The sequence below is a fragment of the Mandrillus leucophaeus genome, unplaced genomic scaffold (assembly GCF_000951045.1).
Source record: "Mandrillus leucophaeus isolate KB7577 unplaced genomic scaffold, Mleu.le_1.0 Scaffold69, whole genome shotgun sequence".
NCBI classification, from domain to species: Eukaryota; Metazoa; Chordata; class Mammalia; order Primates; family Cercopithecidae; genus Mandrillus; species Mandrillus leucophaeus.
This window is the reverse complement of record NW_012107474.1, coordinates 1600590-1622390: the sequence shown is the minus strand read 5'-3', so window position 1 is coordinate 1622390 and position 21801 is coordinate 1600590. Positions and strand designations below refer to the sequence as shown.

The 21801-nt window shown below is 52.5% G+C and overlaps 2 protein-coding genes across 2 annotated transcripts in view; both read left to right on the top strand.

Moving 5' to 3' along the window:
- TRAPPC10 (trafficking protein particle complex 10) overlaps positions 1-8362 on the top strand; it is a 53578-nt gene extending 45216 nt beyond the window's left edge. Inside the window, exons 18-19 of the mRNA XM_012002526.1 lie at positions 4513-4707; positions 5077-8362. Of these exons, the coding sequence (XP_011857916.1) occupies positions 4513-4707; positions 5077-5315 (434 nt within the window). The 3' untranslated portion in view covers positions 5316-8362. The remainder of the gene's footprint in view (positions 1-4512; positions 4708-5076) is intronic.
- Positions 8363-9017: 655 nt separating this feature from the next.
- PWP2 (PWP2 periodic tryptophan protein homolog (yeast)) overlaps positions 9018-21801 on the top strand; it is a 24668-nt gene continuing 11884 nt past the window's right edge. Inside the window, exons 1-10 of the mRNA XM_012002525.1 lie at positions 9018-9216; positions 10785-10897; positions 15436-15530; positions 15856-15955; positions 16307-16450; positions 16905-17040; positions 17332-17561; positions 19415-19558; positions 20362-20432; positions 20991-21127. Of these exons, the coding sequence (XP_011857915.1) occupies positions 9199-9216; positions 10785-10897; positions 15436-15530; positions 15856-15955; positions 16307-16450; positions 16905-17040; positions 17332-17561; positions 19415-19558; positions 20362-20432; positions 20991-21127 (1188 nt within the window). The 5' untranslated portion in view covers positions 9018-9198. The remainder of the gene's footprint in view (positions 9217-10784; positions 10898-15435; positions 15531-15855; positions 15956-16306; positions 16451-16904; positions 17041-17331; positions 17562-19414; positions 19559-20361; positions 20433-20990; positions 21128-21801) is intronic.

Here is a 21801-nt window from a genome sequence, read left to right as displayed (position 1 = left end):
GAGCTTGAAGCATCAGGACTCTTTTAAGCTCACAGCAGCAAGTGTAAGTTTTCCAAAATTCTGATTTTTGCTCAGTCTCAGATGGCATCATTGGCAGCAAATACTCATGTTGTTTTCTTCGAAGTGACAGGCTTACATCATTCATTTTTAATCAAACGTCTGCCAAATACCCAACACTGAATAACTAGCTTCCCCAGCACTCTTGCAAGTGGAAAGGGTGTTCTGTGAAAACAGCAGCTATTTCGGCTCACAGCACCGAGCGCTCCCCACGTGCTTTCCCTGAGCCAGCTGTCATTCTGCAGCAGAGACCCGGAGAATGTCAAGAACACAAGCACTCGAGAATGGAAATAATTCAAACGTCCTTCAGCTTGAGAGCGGTTAAACAAACTGGCACATCTGATTCCTCCTCAGCAATGAAACAGAAGGGACTGTTGACTCACACAGTGCTGTGGTTGGATCTCAAGGGCATTGTACTAAGAAAAAGCCAATCCTATAAGGAGGTGTACTGTGTGATTCCATTTCTAAGTGACACCCTCAAAATGCCAGCCGCAGAAGGAGGGCGGGTCAGTGTTGCACAGAGCAGCAGGAGGCAGCAGGAGGCTGTCCTCTGTGGTAATGGAGAGTACTGGGCCAGGGCCGCTGTGGTGGTACAAGAATCTACACATGTGACAAATGCCATAGAATTAGACCCAAAGAATGCCTGCGAAAGGTGCTGAAATCCAGTGGGGTTTGCAGCCTGATTCATTCTGTAGTGAAATCTAGTGAGGTCTACATTCTGGTTCACTCCATATTGAAATCCAGTGGGGTCTGCAGCCTGGTTCACTCTAGTGAAATCCAGTGGGGTCTGCAGCCTGGTTCACTCAGTAGTGAAATCCAGTGGGGTCTGCAGTTCACTCTGTAGTGAAATCCAGTGAGGTCTGCAGCCTGATTCATTCTGTAGTGAAATCCAGTGGGGTCTGCAGCCTGGTTCACTCAGTAGTGAAATCCAGTGGGGTCTGCAGCCTGGTTCACTCAGTAGTGAAATCCAGTGGGGTCTGCAGCCTGGTTCACTCTAGTGAAATCCAGTGGGGTCTGCTGCCTGGTTCGCTCAGTAGTGAAATCCAGTGAGGTCTGCAGCCTGATTCATTCTGTAGTGAAATCCAGTGAGGTCTGCAGCCTGGTTCATTCTGTAGTGAAATCCAGTGGGGTTTACAGCCCAGTTCACTCTGTAGTGAAATCCAGTGGGGTTTACAGCCCGGTTCACTCTGTAGTGAAATCCAGTGGGGTCTGCAGCCTGGGTCACTGTATGGTACCAATGTCAGCTTCCTGTGTTACATGAGATGGCACAGTTCGGTGAAGCTGGTGATGAAGGTAGGTGACCCCTCTACTATTTTTACAACTTCTTGTGAGTCTATAAACATTTCACAATTAAAAAACCAAAAAAGTGTACTCAGGAGCTGAATTTAATAAAATGAACACTTTTGACTACTTTGTGAAGCGTGGCATTTTGTTTTGGTTTTCTGCTGTGAGTTCATGGCAGTGATCTGGCTCCTGAGTTCACGCCACTGTGGTTGCCCCAGCAGCACCGAGGTCAGCAGCGTCGAAAGGCAGCAGTGTGAAAGCTACTAGCTTGCGGGTGCCCTGAGAGCCACACTCTGAGAACCGTCACTCCATTGCCTTCCTCCGGACACTCCTAGGGCCTCTGTGTGTCCTGTAGTAGCCCCTGTCCTCAAAGGTCCGCCATTCCCACCTACAGAATGTCCATCTCCCTGAGCCCTTCTCTGCTGCTCATGGCCTTCTGGTCACTCACTCCCCCTGGGCAGTTGCTCGGTGTCCTCATGATGGGAAGCTGTGACCTCTTTGCCAGGCCAACTACTACTGGATGGCAAGGATCCTGTCTTGCTTACTGGATGGCAAGGATCCTGTCTTGCTTACTGGATGGCAAGGATCCTGTCTTGCTTACTTTCATATCTCCAGGGCTGGTCCCAGTGAATGATCACTTAGGTGTTTGAATTGCATTGAATTACATGAAGGTTGTTTTAATAATGAATGTTAATAATAACAGCACCTGCCATATATTAAGACACTGCCATGTCCGAGGAGTGGGACTAAATGCTTTACATACAAGGGTTCTTCAAACAAATCACGGAAGATACATTATGAAAAAACTATGCATGGATTTCAACACTTTTTGCACCAAAATAAGCTCCTCCTCACTGAGCAGGATCTAGTTTGAGGCACTAAGAAGGATGAGACATCAGTTTAAAAGAGCCCCTATCAGAGCAACATGAATTCTGCTAAAATTAAATCAGGAACCAACACTGGCCGGGCGCGGTGGCTCACACCTGTAATCCCAGCACTTTGGGCAGCCGAGGCGGGCGGATCACCTGAGGTCAGGAGTTTGAGACCAGCCTGGCCAATATGGTGAAACTCCGTCTCTACTAAAAATACAAAAAACTAGCCGGGTGTGGTGGCGTGCACCTGTAATCCCAGCTACTTGGGAGGCTGAGGCAGGAGAATCACCTGAACCCAGGAGGCGGAGGTTGCAGCCAACCAAGATTGCACCATTGCATTCCAGCCTGGGCAACAAGAGAGAAACTCTGCCTCAAAAAAAAAAAAAAAAAAAAAAAAAACATCAAATTTATGGTGAAGCTTGGGTGGAAGAATGGTGAAATCATTGATGCTTTATGAAAAGTATGAAATTCTTTGGACAATGCCCCAAAGAGTTAAGTAGTTTGCAAATGGATATCTTGTTTTAAGAAGGGACGAGATGATGCTGAAGATTACGGCCACAGCAAGCAGACCATCCACATCCATTGTCAAGGAAAAAATTCACCTTGTTCATGCTCTAATTGGAGAGAACTGACAATTAACAGCAGAAATGAGAGCCAACACCGCAGACATCTCAACTGGTTCAGCTTACGCAATTAGGACAGAAAGGTGAGCAAACGTTCCACTCAGTGGGTGCCAAAACCCTAACACCCAGGTCCGCGGCCGACCAGAGCAGAGCTTCCCATGGAAACTTCAAACACATGGGATCAAGATCCTGAAGCATTTACTCAAAGCACTTTAACAGGAGATGCAGCGTGGCCTTCCCAGTACCATTCTGAAGACAAAGCAGACACGGCAATGGTTACCAAGAGGTGGGGTGGCCCAGCCAGAGCAGAAGCAGACCGGTCAAGAGCAGAGGCCACAGCAATAGGTTTTTGGGATACTCAAGGCATTGTGCTTATTGACTTTCTGGAGAGTCAAAGGACAACAGTATCTGTGTATTATGAGAGTGTTTTGAGGAAGATAGCAAGAGCTTTGGTAGAAAACCCCCTGGGGAAGCTTCACCAGAGAGTCCTCCTCCACCACGACAAAGCTCCTGCTCATTCCTCAAACGAGCCCAACTTGGCGAGGGTTTCTATTGGAAATCATGAGGCATCCACCTTATGGGCCTGATTTGGCTCCTTCTGACTTATTTTTGTTTCCTGATCTTAAAAAGTCTTTAAAAGGCACCCATTTTTATTCGGCTAATAATGTAGAAAAAGACTGCCTTGACATGGCTAAATTCTCAGGCCTCCCAGTTCTTCAGGGATGGACTAAATGGCATTGTAAGCAATGGCATCATTGCTTACAAACGTGTCTTGACTTTAGTGGGGCTTATGTTGAGATATAAAGCTTATATTTTCTATTTGCATCTTTGGATTCCTTTTTTTTTTTTTTTTTGAGACGGAGTCTTGCTCAGTCGCCCAGGCTGGAGTGCAGTGGCGCAATCTTGGCTTACTGTAAGCTCTGCCTCCCAGGTTCACGCCATTCTCTTGCCTCAGCCTCCCGTGTAGCTGGGACTACAGGCGCCCACCACCGCACCCGGCTAATTTTTTGTATTTTTATTAGAGACGGGATTTCACCGTGTTCGCCAGGATGGTCTCGATCTCCTGACCTCGTGATCCTCCCGTCTTGGCCTCCCAGAGTGCTGGGATTACAGGTGTGAGCCACTGTGCCCGGCCTGGATTCCCTTTTTGTGTGAACTTTTTGTAGTTCCCTCATACATACTCTCTTTCCATCCTTAAAAAGGAGCTCTGTGAGGCTGGTGGTGGTCTCACCAGTATACAGACGTCATTGAGCCTGGAGGCCTTGGGATGCTCTTCTGAGTGGCAGAGTTGGCTTCAGACCCAGTGGTCTTGGAGACTGTCACTTACCAGACAGAACTCATTTAACTGCCAAAGTAACCATACTTTGGAAGATGACACAAAAATTTGAAATCAAAATTCATTTATTAACCTCACAGGAAAAATGCCATTTTCTGTACACGTCCAGCATAATTCATTCTAATCCAGAACGAATTGAAGTTGGACTCAGTGAAATAGGTGTTGTCACCGTGAAAGTGCATGGCTGTATCTTCAGGTGCAGCTACAAGGCACTGGGCTGTGTGTCTGCGGTGTTTTGTCACACACCGTTGGGTGAGAAGATTGGGTAACGATGGCTATGACTCTCGCCCGAGTACTTGAAGGCCCATCCTGGGTGACACAGCGCTTCCTCTCATTTCAGTTGTCGACAACAGTAGCAATTGGGCAGTGTGTGGGAAAAGCTGCGGTGTCATCTCCATGCCAGTGGCTGCTCGGGCCACTCACAGGGTCCACATGGAAGTAATGCCACTCTTCGCGGGGTATCTCCCTCTGCCCGACGTCAGGCTGTTCAAGTACCTCCCCCATCATTCTGCGCACTCCTCTCAACTGGACGCTGGTAAGGACTTTTTAAGAAAAAGTTTACCTTCAGTATTCGAGCAGGTGATTACTTTGTGCGAGAGCTGATAAGCTTGTGAGTGAGCAGGTTTGAGAACTAGCGGCATGTTTTCAGTGCCAAAGCTTGTGAGTGAGCGGGTTTGAGAACTAGCGGCATGTTTTCAGTGCCAGGAGAAACTGGTACCAGAAGCCTCGTCTGCTGTTAGAATCTCAGGCACCGGCTCTGAAACCAAGCCTCTGTGCGCAGAGTGCTCTGTAAAGGGGCAGCGTCGGGTGGCATTCTGCACGTTCAGCCTGGCTCCATGTGGCTTTGCCAGTCCCCAGGTGAGTGTGGACCCAGCTTGGGTCTAACTTCCTGTGTGTTTTGCAGACAGCTGGATAGAAAACGACAGCCTGTCAGTAGACAAGCATGGGGACGACCAGCCAGACAGCAGCAGCCTCAAGAGCAGGGGCAGCGTGCACTCGGCCTGCAGCAGCGAGCACAAAGGCCTGCCCATGCCCCGGCTGCAGGCACTGCCGGCCGGCCAGGTCTTCAACTCCAGCTCAGGCACGCAAGTCCTGGTCATCCCCAGCCAAGATGACCACGTCCTGGAAGTCAGTGTAACATGACAGCGCTGGGGTGAACACATGCCACGGCCCAGCTAGGAGTGCACTTTATGGGACTGTGACTGGACTCTTCTCCGTTCTGGCTCCAGCCAGACCTTCAGTGGTCCTGCCTGGCTGTGGGGACATCAGAGAGCGTCATCATGCAGCTGGCCAGCCGAGTTCTGTTGTTGTTTTCATGCCGCCTGTGATCTCAGATTCCTGCTTTTCTCACCCCGTCCCCATGCTGGTGTCCCACGCCACTTACTCAGAGCTCCAGCCTCCCTCCCCTACCTCACATGCTGCTCATGAAAGTCTCCACCCATGCTGTCTGCACGAAGCAGCCTCTGTCTGCTGGCTCTTCGTGGAAGGCCATTTGTCTTTCAGGTAGACACTCAGCAGGTCTTGCATTCTTGGTGACATGTGTGTGCCTTTCTGGTCACACAGCTGCCCAGGTTCCTGATTGGGGTGGATTTGTGTCCCCTAAGGGGTAAAACAGCCGTTTACCGGAGATCCTCTCGTTGTGCTTTTCTAGAGTAACACCCTTCTAGGGGAGGGGGTGGGGGGAGGGAGGGATCATAACCCCTTCTGTGCCTTGGGATGCCGGAGCTGGGGGACCGGGAGGCCCATCAGCCGGAGCCACGTGAAAGGTACTGAAGAAAGCTGAGACCCGGCTGTGAGGAACTCCTCGGCGGTGAGGTGGTTTAGGGATAAATGTTTCTGGAACCCTGTGGTCCCCCATAATGTTGATAGAATATCATATGCACTGGGAGTTAAATATGTATTTAATTTAATGATCATTATATATGTGGGGGTTAATACGTTTTTCTGTCCCTTTAAAGTCTTTACATGTAATTGTAGCTGTATACTCATTATTTTTCTTTTGCACCTTAAGTCTTAGAAATTAAGATGTTCCATCGTGAGGATGAGAGAGGTCCTCAGTGTGTTTTTAGTCTGGTTGTAGGGAAGGACTCAAGTCCTGGAATGTCCTCCGCTGGTCTACTGAGTTGCAGTCACACTGTTCCAATGGATTATTTGCTTTCGGTTGTAAATTTAATTGTACATATGGTTGATTTATTATTTTTAAAAATACAGACTAACTGATGTAATGTTTATGTGTAAGTTGCACCAAAAATCAAGGACAAAAATAAGTGTGTTTGTTTTTACAGGTGTGAAAGTCACAGCTTGTAAATAAGTGTTGTACGTATTAAACCTTTTCCAGCTCTCCAAAGCGATGTATTTTTGTACATATGAAATAGTACTCTTAATTTCCTGGGCAAGCGTGCTTGGAATTGAACTTGACAAGATTAGCGCAAGCAGATAGAATTGGGTCCAGCAGCGGGTGGCCCTCGTGTGAATCCCTGTGGATGTGCAAGTCGTGGAGAGAAGGAGCACCGGGTTCCCGCCCAGCACGGTGCTTGCGGGAGGCAGTGGGGCGTGGGAGGAAGGAGGCACAGACTGGGGAAACGCGACAGCTGTCATTTCCAGTATTCTCTGTGTTGTCTTTTAGCTCATTGAATAAATAAAGGTGACGTGATTTTTTTTCCCTTCTACGTCTTTTTCATTTGTAGAAATTGGAGACGTGTAAAGAAGATAAATAATTGTGTATTTAAACTTCCCAGAAATTTATCTTCTTCATGTGCAGTTTAACAAACTTGGTCAAACTAGTTAGCAAATTAGAACTTCAGAATCTAATGATAGTTTAGGGTTTCTAAAATAAGGATTTTTTATCATAAAAATTGACGATTGCCCTGCATTTCTACCAAGTCCTGTGAATAAAGAGATGGGAGATTTGATTCTGTCAGAAGAGCCTGTAATCCGTGTTGTCAGCCTGGGAGCCTTCCCTAGTCTATAATGTAGCTTTCCTTCTTACCCTTTCTCTCTTACCTTCTGGAAGAGGGAATGTGATTAAATGTTTTATTTATTACTCTCTGATTTTCTTGTATCTAGTTCTACTCCCAGGATGAAATTATCCAACTTCGTATGTATTTAGAGGAAGAAAGTGAAGGGGAAATTTAAAATGTTTACAGTGCTTTCTTATTGCCTGAAGATGGAATGAAATCAAATTTATCAGTTTTTCCCCCTAATTACCCAAAAGATCTTTTGCAAACTATGTTACATGAATGCTTCTGCCTCTTTAAGACAAAGAAGAATGTTACCCAAAATTTTCATTTTTTTCTTAATGTTTATCATAAAAGTCCTAAAAGAGTAACTGTAATTGGATTTTTATTGTTTTATGTAAAGTAAGGTCTATGTATTTGAGACAAGCTGGTTTTGTTGATAAAGACAAGAGATGTTAAATAATTGTGAAGCCAGATATACAATGTGTATCTAAAAAGCAAGGAATTTGCAGCTGTTTTACAAATATCTGTGGAACATGTAAATACTGTCAAATGGAAAATAAAATAAGTTATAATTTTTGTGAATTTCATGGGATGTCCTATGATTGGAAAAATTATAACTCTTCTGATTCTAATGTGGAAATTGTTGTATTTAATCAGAAAATGATTTTACCTACAACAGTTCCATTGTCAACACAGCCCAGGAGGGTCAGATTCCTGTATTAATTACTCTTAGTGGAGACGCTAGATATCCCATACAGTATTAGCAGAAAAAATACAGGCTTCTATTCAAATTTTCTTTAGTGCTTAAAATTAAGTTTTAAAATGAAGTCAGACACTCCAGGTTTGTATATAAAATGAAAAGCTATACTACTTTTTATAAAAGGGCAAACTGGGCTGATCTAAATGTTTTACTCTCAACTGTGTTCTTTAAATCCTACCTGGTTTTTAAATTTTATTTTTCATGAAAATACTCCTTTCTCTACATTTATTCATCCTTTATACATCAGGCTGTAAGACCCCCAAGCATTAATACAATGTGTTGGGATTTTGTGACTGGAAAAGGTGACAAGTTGGTGACTTTGACACTGCAGGTATTAATTCCATTTTCATGGTTTACTATGAAAAGTCATTTTTCATATTATGTAATATATTGTTAGATTAAAACCATTGTATTAAGACTGTTTAAAATGTAAGCATTGTAATTCTGAAAATACACATTTTAAGAAGAAACTGCTGTTTTGCACTGGATCTTTTGCTGCGACACGGTGTGACAACAGTATGTAATGTGAAGATTTTCTTGTTTTACCTCTGTAGTTCTTGTTCCTGACTCTTGGCATAGATTATTTGCTTTTTGGGAAGCATTCGGATTTTTTTTTTTTTTTTTTCTTTCTGAGACAGTCTTGCTGTGTTGCCCAGGCTGGAGTGCGATGGCGCGATCTCTGCTCACTGCAAACTCCGCCTCCCAGGTTCCAGCCATTCTCCTGCCTCAGCCTCCCGAGTAGCTGGGACTACAGGCATGCATGCGCCTCATTTTTGTACTTTACTAGAGACCGTGTTTCACCATGTTGGCCAGGCTAGTCTCAAACTGCCGACCTCAGGTCATCCACCCTCCTCAGTCTCTCAGGCGTGAGCCACCGCATCGGCCAGCATTCGGGACTTTATTCATAATTCCTTACCCAGTAGCTCACAAGAACGAAGACATTTGGGTGTGCAGGGCTCTGGGATGTTGTGGACGCTGCTGTGCCAGGCTGGGCCTCCGTGCGGAGAGCGCCCTGCAGCGTGGCTCCGGGGTGTGGGCGGGGCCCGGAGAAGGCCCCGCCTCGGGAGGGGTTGGGCCGCTTGCGTTCAAACTCCGCTTCGGATCCGGGCGAGGGCAAGGACGCTCCTCCGGCCTCCTGGGGCGCTGCGGCCTGTGGCGCGCGGCCCCGCCCCGGAAGCGCGCGCTGTGGGCGGTGCGCGCCGTCTCTTCCCGGAAGTGCGTGCTGTGGGCGGGGCCGCGCGGACCTCGGGAAGGGTCTCTCTGGGCGGCAGTCGGCTTGAGTTGCGGCGCACGTGGGGCGGCAGTGATGAAGTTCGCCTACCGGGTGAGCGCGGGCGGCGGGCGGTCTGTTCGATCGGCGCGGCTGTTCCGGTGGACAGCGCCTGAGCTGGCGCCGGGCGGGCTGGGGCGCGTGGTCTGCTTTCGCGGCGTCTGGCCGCGTGGGGGTCGCCGGCGGTCTGCGCGCCCATGGCCTCGGGGACGCCGGGCTGGGGTGGGGCTCCTGGGAGAGCTGGGACGGAGGCGCCGACGGCTCCTCGGGGGGACCAGGGACATTTGTCGGGGTCCCGGGGTATTTTTAACCTGAGTATGGCCCCGCCCAAAGGCTGGAGTTGGTGCCGTCGGGGAGGGCAGAGCACCCTCGGGAGGGATGAGGAGGTGGGACGGGGCGGGGGCGCGGGCAGGAGGGGTGAGAACAGGGGGGACCCCGGGCCCGGGGCTGCTCGCTGACGAGCGAGCGTCCAGGTGAGCGGAAGGGCAGGGAACCCAGGTGTGAGCTCTGTTTCCCGAGGCCGGAGAATTCCTGAGGAATTCCTGAGTCGGACACCCTCAGTCTTGAGAGCCGGGGAAGACTTGTCCCAGATGTGAAGTGCAGGAGGCGGGTGGGACAGGTAATAAGAGGGGGCCGCGGAGCCAGCCTGGGGGTCTCTGAGGCGTTTGCTACAGCTGGCTGGTTATGGGGACGTCCGTGTTTCCCACAGTAGCCCTGACCGTTGGGCCTCCAGGGTTGCACGGGCCGCCTGCTGCTGAGCCCACCGTGTACTACACTGGTCCTGTCCGAAACTGAGCGTGGTACTGGCCCCTCAGAGAGCTGCTCCTGTGTCCCCTGTGGTGGTGGAGGCACCGCTGTGTGCCCAGCACCAAACCAGAAGCCATATCCACGTCCTCACAGGCCAGGACTTCTTCCGCTCCATATTCTTATTGCAAAGTGGCAAAAAATGTCCCTTGAAGCCTGCCTGGCCGCTTAAAGTCATTCTGCTGACCAGGCTCCTCCCTGAGGTCCTGAGGGCGCTGCCCACCCACGGCTTCGGAGTCTGACTGGTGCCTTCCCATTTAGATTCCAGCTCAGGTGACACTTCCAGGTGACTCTCCGTGACCACCCTCTAAAGTAGCCCTTCCTCCCACACTTCTCATCCCCCTCCTGCTAGGGATAGAGTATAAATGCGCGTGTCTGTGCACATGGCAGTCTCCAGTGAACGCTCGTTCTCGTGAATTAGTAAATAAGTAAATAGTGTGCTGGCTTGCAACACTTCTGGATGCCCTGAGCTCTAAGCACTTGCAGGGCGCTGTTCCATTGTTGCAGCTTTTTTCTTGGTGAAATGAGGGCTCCATGCCCCTCTTCACCTGGCAGGCGCCTCCTGTCTTGGGAGGCTTCCTCAGAGCTCCCGGGGGCATCTTACTCATCTCTGTGGGAGCTTGGGCCCCCCCCTCCCCCCGGGCTCCTCTGGTCTCCTGAGGATCAGGCTCCCTTCTTCCTCTCTTACCCAGGAAATGTGAACGGGCCCCCAAGGTGAGGTCCTCTATGCCATCTCTCTGCCCAGATTCCTCACTTAGTACTTTTCTGGGAGTCAACTGTTTTCTTTGTGCTAAGACAAGTTTGTTTTTTTTTTTTAGTTTTCAAATTTGCTGGGTACGGTGTACCGGCGTGGGAACCTAAATTTTACCTGCGATGGAAATTCAGTTATCAGTCCCGTGGGCAATAGAGTCACTGTATTTGACCTTAAAAAGTAAGTATGTGAAAGTGCTATTGATAATGGTGATACTGATTACTATTATCACTATGTTTTAAGTAGTAGATGAAAGCTGACAGTGTCTTCTGTGGCTTCTTTTTAATGGCACACCCGTTAATTAAGGGAGCCCAGGACAGGACTACAGGACGGGTTAGGGTCAGCAGATCAGTTGTGGAAATTGGCAGCCAGATCCAGTTCTTCATTCTAGTGCCTTAGCCAGGCCCCGTATGTCGCTTGGCTCCATTACCTGGGAAGGGACCCTGTCTCTGCGCTGTAAAGGGTGGGTGGGGAAAAGGTGTAGCTCAGGGTTAGCCCTTCCCCCATCAGGGAAGGCCCCTGAGGGCCGAGAGGCCAGGGCTGCTGGGGGAGTTGAAGGTGCCTTGGACTCCTGCTCGGGAGCCCTGTTGCCACTGGGCCTCACCAGTCGGACGGGCAGGCCCAAAGCTTCCAGCTCTGCAGCCGGAGAGATCAGTTCCTGTGTGCTGTTGCACTTTGCTTCATGGCTCTGTGTGAATGCTGTTTTACCACAAAGTGAAGGTGTGTCGAAGTGCTGCTTGGAGCAAGTCGGTCGGTGCCGTTTTTCCAGGAGCGGGGGCTCTCTTCATGTCTCTGTCACATTTTGGTAATTTTTGCAATATTTCAGAGTTTATTATACCTGTGAGGGTGTTCTGTGATCATCTTTGCTATTACTATCGTAATTGTTCTGGGGTGCCGTGATCCGTGCCCATGTAAGACGGCGAGCTTAATCGGTAAGCGCTGTGTGTGCTGTGACTGCTCCACCGACCGGCTGTTCCCACCCCCCGTTTCTCTTCCTCTACTTGGGTCTCCCTATTCCCTGACACAAACGATATTGAAATTAGGCCATTTAATAATGGCCTACAGTGGCCACTGCGTGTTCATGTGAAAGGAAGAGTCACACAACTCTCACCTGGAATCAGAAGCTAGAAGTGACTCAGCTTAGTGAGGAAGGCGTGTGTGTCAAAAGCTGAAATAGGCCGAAAGCCAGGTCTCTGCCACCAAACAGGCAAGTTGTGAATGCAAAGAAAAAGATTTTGAAAGACATTAAAAGTGCTACTCCAGTGAACATACGAGTTACAAGAAAGCAAAACAGCCTTATTTCAGATATGGATAAAAGTTTGAGTGATCCAGATAGAAGATCAGACCAGCCACAACATCCCCTTAAGCAAGTCAAAGCCTAACGCACAGCAAGGCCTTACCTCTCGTCTGTTCCGTGAGGGCTGAGGTGAGGAAGCTGCAGGAAAAAGGTTGGAACTAGCAGAGGTTGGTTCATGAAGTTAAGGAAAGAAGCCATCTCCACAACACAGAAGTGCAAAGTGAAGCAGCAAGTGCTGATGGAGAAGCTGCAGCACGTGATCCAGGAGATCCAGCTGAGGTCATTGATGAAGCTGACTACACTAAACTGCAAAGTTTCAGTGAAGACAAAACATCCTTCTATCGGAAAAAGATGGCCAGGCGCAGTGGCCCGTGCCTGTAATCCCAACACTTTGGGAAGCTGAGGTAGGCAGATCACTTGAGGCCAGGAGCTTGAGACCAGCCTGGCCAATATGATGAAACCCCGTCTCTACTAAAAGTACAAAAATTAGCCAGGCATGGTGGCACAGTCCTGTAAATCCCAGCTACTCAGGAGGCTGAGGTTCAAGAATTGCTGGAACCCGGGAAGCAGAGCTGAGATGGTGCCAGTACACTCCAGCCTGGGCAACAGAGCAAGACTCTATCAAAAAATAAATAAATTTTAAAAAAAAGAAAAAGATGCCATCAAGGACTTACATAGCTAGAGAGGAGAAGTCAATGTCTGGCTTCAAGCAACAGGCTGACTCTCTTATTAGGGGCTAATGCAGCTGGGGCCATTAAGTTGAAGCCAGTGCTAATTCACTGTTGGGAAAATCCTAATGTCCTTCACAGTGATGCTCAAGCTACTCTGCCTGTGCTTTGTAAGTGGAACAGCAAAGCCTGGGTGACAGCACATCTGTTTACAGCATGGTTTACTGAATCTTTCCAGCCCATTGTTGAACCCACTATGGTTCCTTTCAAAATATTCCTGCTGATGGACAACGTACCTGGTCACCCCTGAGCTCCAATGGAGACGCTGTCTTCGTGCCTGCTACCACCACATCTCTTCAGCCTACAGGAGTGACTTTAACTTTCAAGTCTTACCATTTAAGAAATATATTTTGTAAGGCTGTAGCTGCCATAGATAGTGATTCCTATAACGGATGTGGGAAAAGCCAATAAAAAGCCTTCTGGAAAGGAATCGCCATTCTAGATGTCATTCAATGAGGGCGAAGTGTCGACATTAACAGGAGTTTGAAAGAAGTTGAGTCCAAGCCTCATGGATGACTGAGGGGTTCGAGACTTTGGTGGAAGAAGTTACTGCAGATGCGGTAAAAATAGCAAGAAGATTAGAAACGGAAGCAGAGCCTGAAGATGGGACTGAATTGCCGCAATGTCACAATAGATACTGAATGGATGAGGAGCTGCTGCTTATGGATGAGCAAAGCAAGTGGTTTCTTTATTTTTTTTCTTTTTGAGGAAGTCTCACTCTTGTCCCCTAGGCTGGAGTGCGATGGCGTGACCTTGGCTCACTGCAACCTCCACCTCCCAGGTTCAAGCGATGCTCCTGCCTCAGACTTCCCCTCACCGAAACAGCTGGGATTACAGGCGCTTGCCACCATGCCCGGCTAATTTTTGTATTTTTAGTAGAAATGGGGTTTCACCGTTGTTGGCCAGGCTGGTCTAGAACTCCTGACCTCAGGCGATCCACCCTCCTTGGCCTCCCAAAGTGCCGAGATTACAGCCGTGAGCCACCACACCCGGCCAGCAAGTGGTTTCTTGAGATGGAATCTACTCCTGGTGAGGATGCTGTAAAGACTGTTGAAATGACAACAAAGGATTTAGAATATGACATCGACTTGGTTGATAAAATGCTGGGAGCATTTGTGAGGATTGACTCCAGTTTTGAAAGAAGGTCTGTTGTGGGTAAAATGCTATCAAACAGCATCATGTGCTACAGAGACATCTTGTGAAAGGAAGAGTCCATCAGTACGGCACACTTCGTCGTCGTCTTGCTTTAGGAATTGGCAATGGCCACCCCATTTTCGGCAACCACCACCGTGCCTGGTCAGCAGCCATCCACATCGAGGCCGGCCGTCTGCCAGCAAAAAGATGAAGACTCACTGAAGGCTCAGATGATCATTAGCATTTTTTAGCAGTAAAGTGTTTTTAAATTAAGGGATGCACGTTGTTGCTTTAGACAGAATGCTAACACTGATAGATTACAGCACACATGAGTAGACTGCAGCGCACACCAATAGACTAAAGTACACACTTAGACGACAGTACACACGAACAGACTACAACGCACACGAATAGAGCACAGCGCACACTTACAGACGACAGCACACCCTAGTAGACTGCGCCGTACTGTTTACGGTATGGTGTAAACACAGCTCGGCTATGTATGGGGAAGCCAGAACGTGTGTGCCTCGCTCGATTGCAGTATAAACTTTATCTGCAGCATCTCCGAGGAGTTCCTGTACCCACTTATTTTCCATTTTTCCAGCAACAGTGTTACATGGGTGCGCTGTCATGGCAGTTAATTCCTGTTGGGCATGTAGCTTGCTTCTGGTATTCTGATGTCACACTGAGGCGGAATAATCCTCTCATCGTACCATCCTGGAAACAGAATTGATGTATCCAAAGCCCATTTTTAAGGCTTTTAATGCATTTCAAGAGAGTTCCTTCAGGGACAATGTTATTTCTTTTTTTTTTTTTTGAGACAGAGTCTTGCTCTGTCGCCTAGGCTGGAGTGCAGTGGTGCAGTCCCGGCTCACTGCAAGCTCCGCCTCCCAGGTTCGAGCGATTCTCCTGCCTCAGCCCCCTGAGTAGCTGGTATTACAGGCACCCGCCACCACGCCTAGCTAATTTTTGGGGGGTTTTTTTTTTTTTTTTTTTTTTTGAGACGGAGTCTCGCTCTGTCGCCCAGGCTGGAGTGCAGTGGCCGGATCTCAGCTCACTGCAAGCTCCGCCTCCCAGGTTTACGCCATTCTCCTGCCTCAGCCTCCCGAGTAGCTGGGACTCCAGGCGCCCACCACCTCGCCCGGCTAATTTTTTGTATTTTTAGTAGAGATGGGGTTTCACCGTGTTGGCCAGGATGGTCTTGATCTCCTGACCTCATGATCTGCCCGCCTCGGCCTCCCAAAGTGCTGGGATTACAGGCATGAGCCACCACGCCCGGCTGATTTTTTTGTTTTTTCAGTAGAGACAGGGTTTCACCATGTTGGCCATGCTGTTCCCAAAGCACTGGGATTCTAGGCGTGAGCCAATGCGCCCGGCCGACAGTGTCATTTCTTTTTGAGGAGTGGGGGGTATCCACAGGTGAGCTCTGGCACGCAGGATGCAGTGAGATGGGAGGCGCTGCTTGGGGAGAGTGGGCCGCTGGTCCTGGGCCAGGCTTGGCCTGTCTCCCTCGTGGGACTTGAGGATCAACAGCACACCGTGGTTTTTGTCTTTATCAGCAACAAATCTGACACGCTGCCCCTGGCCACTCGGTACAACGTCAAGTGCGTGGGGCTGTCCCCGGATGGCCGCCTGGCTATCATCGTCGATGAAGGTATTCGCCCTTGATGTGGGCGGGGACTGAGGGGCCAGTGAGGAGGACTCAGGGCTGTGTGGGTCTGAAATGATCCAGTCCCCAGTGGCTTCCGTGTCGGGGCCTGGTGGGGGTCAGGGATGAGGGTGTCATGAGTGAGGCTGTGTCCCTGCCGCAGGCTGTGTCTGTGGCATCACCTGTGGCAGTGCAGGGCCTCATGGCCTTGGGCATTCTTAGTCCTGATGCCTCACAGTGGACGTGAGAAAGACCTTTCGGTTTTTCCTGTGCTGTGTATCTGGGGTGGCCCTGGGGTAGCTGCACAGTGGTCACCTCTGGCGTCCTGCAGGGGGCGATGCGCTGCTGGTCAGCCTGGTCTGCAGGTCTGTGCTGCACCACTTCCACTTCAAGGGCTCTGTGCACAGCGTGTCCTTCTCCCCCAATGGCAGGTAAGGGGGGCGGCTGGGGGCAGGAGGGGGTAGGAGAGGGTCAGCTGTGTGTGCCAATGGTGAGGCCCACTGCCCAGCTCTTTTCCCTGGGCCCCGGGTTGTGATGTTGGGCACACGGCGCAATCTCTGGCATCAGCGACCCCCTTTTCTGGAGCAGAAGACTTGGTGCAGCCAGGCTGCCCTCCCTCCAGGGCTGTTTCTTCCCTGAATTCCACTTCCTCTGCTCCTGGGCCTCCATCCTGCAGGAGGTGGGACTCTGGAAGGCACAGGTGGGCACAGACTGAGACTCCACAGGGGCCTTAGGGCCATTGCTGGTCTTGAATATCAACTGTGTCCGCGTTGCTTCCATAGGAAGTTTGTTGTCACGAAGGGTAACATTGCCCAGATGTATCATGCGCCTGGGAAGAAGCGGGAGTTCAACGCCTTCGTTCTGGACAAAACCTATTTTGGGCCCTACGATGAGACCACCTGCATCGACTGGACGGATGACTCCAGGTGCGGCCTCGGAGGCGTTGGGGGAGCGAGGCCTGAGAGGGGCCCTTTGGATGGGTCCCCCTGCTTGGGCCCTGCAGCTTCATTCTGCAGTGGCATCTTGGCCTCTTTTGGGGCTGGGCGCTGCCTGCACCACTGGGACTGGCTGGGTGACTGGTCGAGTCTTCGTGGCTCTGAAGTACGTGCTGTGGCCGAGCCTCCTGCCCCTGCACCGCCCTTTCACCTGTTTGTCCTGGAAACAGGGAATGCTGCGGTTGGCTCGGGCAGCGTCTGGAAGGCGTGAGGAAGGCAGACAGGGCAGGGGCTGTGCCGGGGTGTCTTCCTGTGCCTGGAGGCTTCACGGCTCACTCTGAGACCACGTGGGGCTGGAGCGGTCTCCGTGAGGCCCTCTGGAGCGTGCACCGGGCTGCTTTGTGGTGGCCACGCCCTGAGGAGGTGCCATCTCCCTCTTTTCCAGGTGCTTTGTGGTTGGGAGCAAAGACATGTCCACCTGGGTGTTTGGAGCTGAGCGCTGGGACAACCTCATCTACTATGCACTGGGGGGACATAAGGATGCCATCGTGGCCTGCTTTTTTGAATCCAACAGCCTGGACGTACGTCCCTTTGCCAAGTTCCCTAGCCTGACGGTGGTCAAAAGCGGCTAGTTCAGGGAGACCCCAGGCTGCAGGTGGCCTCTTCCTTCGGTTCCTCCAGGCTATTCCCATGTGGCCTGGGGGCATCTAGGGACCAGCGGCAGCTGTTGCAGCCCATTGAAAATTGTTCTCAGAGTTCAGAGGGGCCTTCGGTGCCGCTGATCCCTGGATCTGAGCTGGAGGGAGGTGTCAGGTTGTGGCAACTGGGCCAGTGTGGCTGGGGCTGGGATGAGCCTGTGCTTTGGCTTGCAGCTGTACTCACTCAGCCAGGACGGAGTGCTGTGCATGTGGCAGTGTGATACGCCCCCCGAGGGCCTGCGGCTGAAGCCCCCTGCGGGCTGGAAAGCAGACCTGTTGCAGCGGGAGGAGGAAGAGGAGGAGGAGGAAGACCAGGAGGGGGACAGAGAGACCACCATCCGGGGAAAAGCCACTCCGGCCGAGGAGGAGAAGACAGGAAAAGTGAAGTACTCACGGCTGGCCAAGTAGGTCTCCGAGGGTGCGGTGTGCTGCAGTGGGCTGCGGTGGGGCACTCCTGTGGGAATCTGTTGCCCTCAGAGGGATCTGGATGTGGGGTCCTCAGGGCTGAGGAGTGGGAGGTACAGAGAGCAGGCCCACGTCTCAGGGCCCTGGTTTGAGCACCCTCGAGTGCTTGGGTGTTGACCCTGCCCCTGTCAGGGTCCCTGCTTCAGCTGTCTGAGCTGCCTGTGTGCCCAGGGCAGGGCAGAGGGCAGTGGGTGGGGTACATGGGGGCAGGGAGGTGTGTGGGCACTCTCTGATGGGAATAGCAGCACCTTGGGCCCCAAGGGGGTTGGGAGTTGTCTGTGGCCCCACCAGCTCCTGCGGACTTCGGTGTGGGCGATAGTCCCTTGGCCTCATGCAGGGAGACACTGGGAGAGCATTTGGCAAGGCTGGAGGGAGAGGCCAGGCTGTGAGTGGGTGCAGCGGGTGGTCTGAGTCCTGCTTCGGGGCCCGCTGGTGGGTGGTGCTTGGTGCTTTTTCGGGCACTGAGCTGGGCTGTGCAGCCCCACATCTGAACTCAGTCCCCCAGACGAGAGGAGACTGCGCGTGGCCCCGCAGCCTTCCCGTGGGACGGCCTTAGCTGTGCCCGGAGCCCTGGCAGAGATGCTGCCCTGATTTGGGGTGTCCTGCATCTGGGCTGTGGGGGAGGCTGGTTGGGATCCCATGAAGGCAGAGTTGCCCGCAGCTATGATGTCTCTGTCACCCGGGTGTCCCAGCCTGGGCCCCTCCTTGCTGCAGTTACTTAGCACCTGCTGTGTGCAGGGCTCTGAACTTGGCACTGAGACACGCTCCCTGCCCTTGTGAGGCCTCCTCTCCGCCGGGGAGGAGAGGTGCAGTGATGAGGTGGCTGCGTGCAGAGGTGGGCGGCAGTTGGGGTCCCTGGGCGGGGAAGGCTCCCACACGAGGCCCTGCCTGTGGAGGGAGCCAGGCGGCCAGAGCAGGCTGCGTTTGGAGTGTGTTGGGGTCCGATGGGTAGGTGGGAGTTGTGGCCATGAGAGTCCTGGGTCTGAGGAGTGGGGAGGGCCGGCTGGACTCCAGTGGGAGGAGGGTGCTTTGCCAAGGGCAGCGGAGTTGGAGGGCGGCCAGAACAGGTCCAAGTGGGTCAGTGTCCACGGGTGGGTCAGTGCCTGCGGGGACTTGGGGGTGTTGTGCTGGAGTCAAGACTTGAGCGGGGACTGGAGAAAGAGGAAGGGACAGTGGGCCCCCCAACTCCGCCCTGAGGAAGGGAGGTTCCAGGCAGCTCCAGGAAGACAGTGTGCGTGCTGGGCAGGGACTGCGGGCTGTCAGCGCAAAGGATGAGAAGGCAGGGCCTCCTGCATTGGCAGCCAGTGGTCTGTGTCACTTGTTCAGGAGGGACGGGAGCCAGAACGAAGAGGGAAGGACCAGGGCTGAGCTACACTGTGACTCGGGGAGGTTTTGAGGGCGGAGGCGCCATCAGGGTCACCTTCGTCTGTTGATGGGGACCGAGGGTTCCTTAGAGGAGGAAGCAGCAGGGGGTGATGGGATTCGGGTGTGCCCAGTGGCCATGCCGCACCTCCCACACCTCCTCTGCCTCCCGTGGGCACTGCTGCCTCTGGATGCACCGCCAGCTCTGCCCCAGGCCAGCTGGCAACAGTGGAGACGCTGTATGAGGTTCCCTTGGGGTCCCAAGCTTGGGATGGAGGCGGGCAGCTTCAGGGCCTGGGGTGGAGAGGGCGAGGGCAGGTCTGGGACCTCCTGCCTGGATCTGTGGCCTGTGTCCTGGAGCCCAGAGCGAGCTGGGGTGGCAACCTGGCTCTGCACCCCTCCTCACAACTCTTGTCTCTCGTCAATTCAGGTACTTCTTCAATAAAGAAGGAGATTTTAACAACCTGACAGCTGCAGCATTTCACAAGAAGTCTCACCTCTTGGTCACTGGCTTTGCTTCTGGAATCTTCCATCTTCATGAGCTGCCAGAATTTAACCTCATCCACTCCCTGAGGTAAGCCTTTGCTCACGGTAGGGTGTGGTTTTCATGCACTTACTGGCCCTGAATCTGAGGGCCCAGCCAAGCCTGCCCTTAGAGGTGGGGGCTGCAGAGCCACTTGGAGTGCCAGCTCAGGCCACAGGATGCCAGCCCGAAACCTGCCCGGCCTCTGGTGCTGGTCAGTGCGACAGTGTTGCTACCCCACCCCGGCAGTCAGCAGCATTGGTCTCGGGTCAGTCATGGCCTTTGGAGTTTTTGCCTCTGCTTTTGTTCATCTGTGAGACACAGAAAACAAAAATACTATGCTCATAAAATTGTGAAGTTGCAAGTTTTTGAACCCTGGCCACCTCTCTGGGCCTTCTCTGATTCTTTTCTTTGAGATAGAGTCTTGCTCTGTCACCCAGGCTGGAGTGCAGTGGTGCGAACTCGGTTCACTGCAACCTCCGCCTCCCGGGCTCAAATGATCCTCCCACTTCAGCCTCCTGAGGAGGTGGGACCACAGGTGTGCGCCACCACACCCGGTTAGTTTTTACATTTTTTGTAGAGATGGGGTCTTGCTGGGTTTTCCCAGGCGGGTCTTGAACTCGTGGGTTCAAGCAGTCCTTGCCTCTGCCTCCCGACGTGCTGGAATGACAGGCTTGAGCCTCTGCACCCAGCCCTCTGATACTTGAACTGAAGTGAATTGTTGGAATCTGGTGAGTGGGTGGGGTAAGCTCGACACACAGGGATAGAGTCTGGTGTGTGGGGCTGCCCTGAGTGGGCACTGGGGTTTCAGCCCAGGCAGGCTGGCCTCCCACTTACAGGCCCATTCTCTGCAGCATCTCAGATCAGAGCATCGCCTCAGTGGCCATCAATAGCTCGGGGGACTGGATTGCTTTTGGCTGTTCAGGTTTGTCCCCAGCCCGGGTGGTAGAGATGGACTCCCCATTAGGGACTGCTGCTGCCCAGCTACAGGCCTGCTCGACAGCCACCCACTGGGGGTGCCCTGCCCTCCCCAGCCGCCTTTCCTAAGGGGCCCTCCCCTCCCCCAGCTGTCTGCCATGGGGTGCCCTCCCCTCCCCCAGCCACCTTTCCAAAGGAGCCCTCCCCTCCCCCAGCTGCGTTTCAGGGAGTGCCCTCTTCTCCTCCAGCTGCCTCCCGGGGGTGCCCTCCCTGCCTTGGTCCTCCTCAAACATCTCTCTGTCTTAAGCCCTCTTGCTCAAGGGTGTGGGCGTCATAGCCCTGTCTCAGTTGTGACATGCAGCCACTGAGTTGCACAGGTGGGGCCCATCACTGGCTGGTAGAGCTGCGGCATCGGGCAGTGGTCCCAGTCTATTCTTGGGGGTCTGTGCGTTTCGCCCCCTGCCTGGCAGCGTTCTCAGGCCTGTGCCAAGTGGGAAGGCGGGCCGAGCCAGTCTGACCTGGGATGGGCCTGAGCCGAGTACCCCAGCTTCCCCCCTGTATACAGGCCTGGGCCAGCTGCTGGTGTGGGAGTGGCAGAGTGAGTCCTACGTGCTCAAGCAGCAGGGCCACTTCAACAGCATGGTGACCCTGGCCTACTCGCCCGATGGACAGTACATCGTGACCGGTGGGGATGACGGCAAGGTAGGCTCCTGTCCCCGTCCTGTTGGCCTCTGTGCCTGGGGGTTCTGAGGATGCAGTGGTCTGTGGGGCTGTGCCCCTGTGGCTGGGCCCCGACTGTGGGGTTGGAATTGACAGGTTCACCCGGGCTCATCAGCTCACTAGACGTTTAAAAACATGCAAAAATGTGAATGGAGAAGGTTGGGTGTCTTTCTCTCCCCTTTCTGACTTGGTCTCCTGCACGGTGGTAGCTGCGTGGCCAAGAGTGGGTCTGTGGTGCCAGCAGCTAGCATCCAGCCAGCATCCAAGGGGCTCCAGTACGTGGCCGAGGGTGGGTCCATGGTACCGGCAGCTGGCATCTGGCCAGCATCCACAGGGTTCTGGTGTGTGCAGTGCCACCGAGGGCCATCTGGGCCTTAAATGGGCTCCTCCTGGAGGTGACAGGAAGAGACTGGGGTAGATGGCTCACTCACCACCCACTCAGCACAGCCTTGGGCCTGTAGGGGAGGCTGGGTGAGCCAGGGCAGCTGGGGGCACAGGGGCAAGGCTCTCAGGATACGGCGTCACATGCAGGGGTCTCAGATGGGGTATGAGTCGCAGGCAGGGGTCTCAGGGATGGGGTGTCAGTCCTGTGCGGGGGTCTCAGGGATGGGGTATCAGTCCTGTGTGGGGGTCTCAGGAATGGGGTATCAGTCATG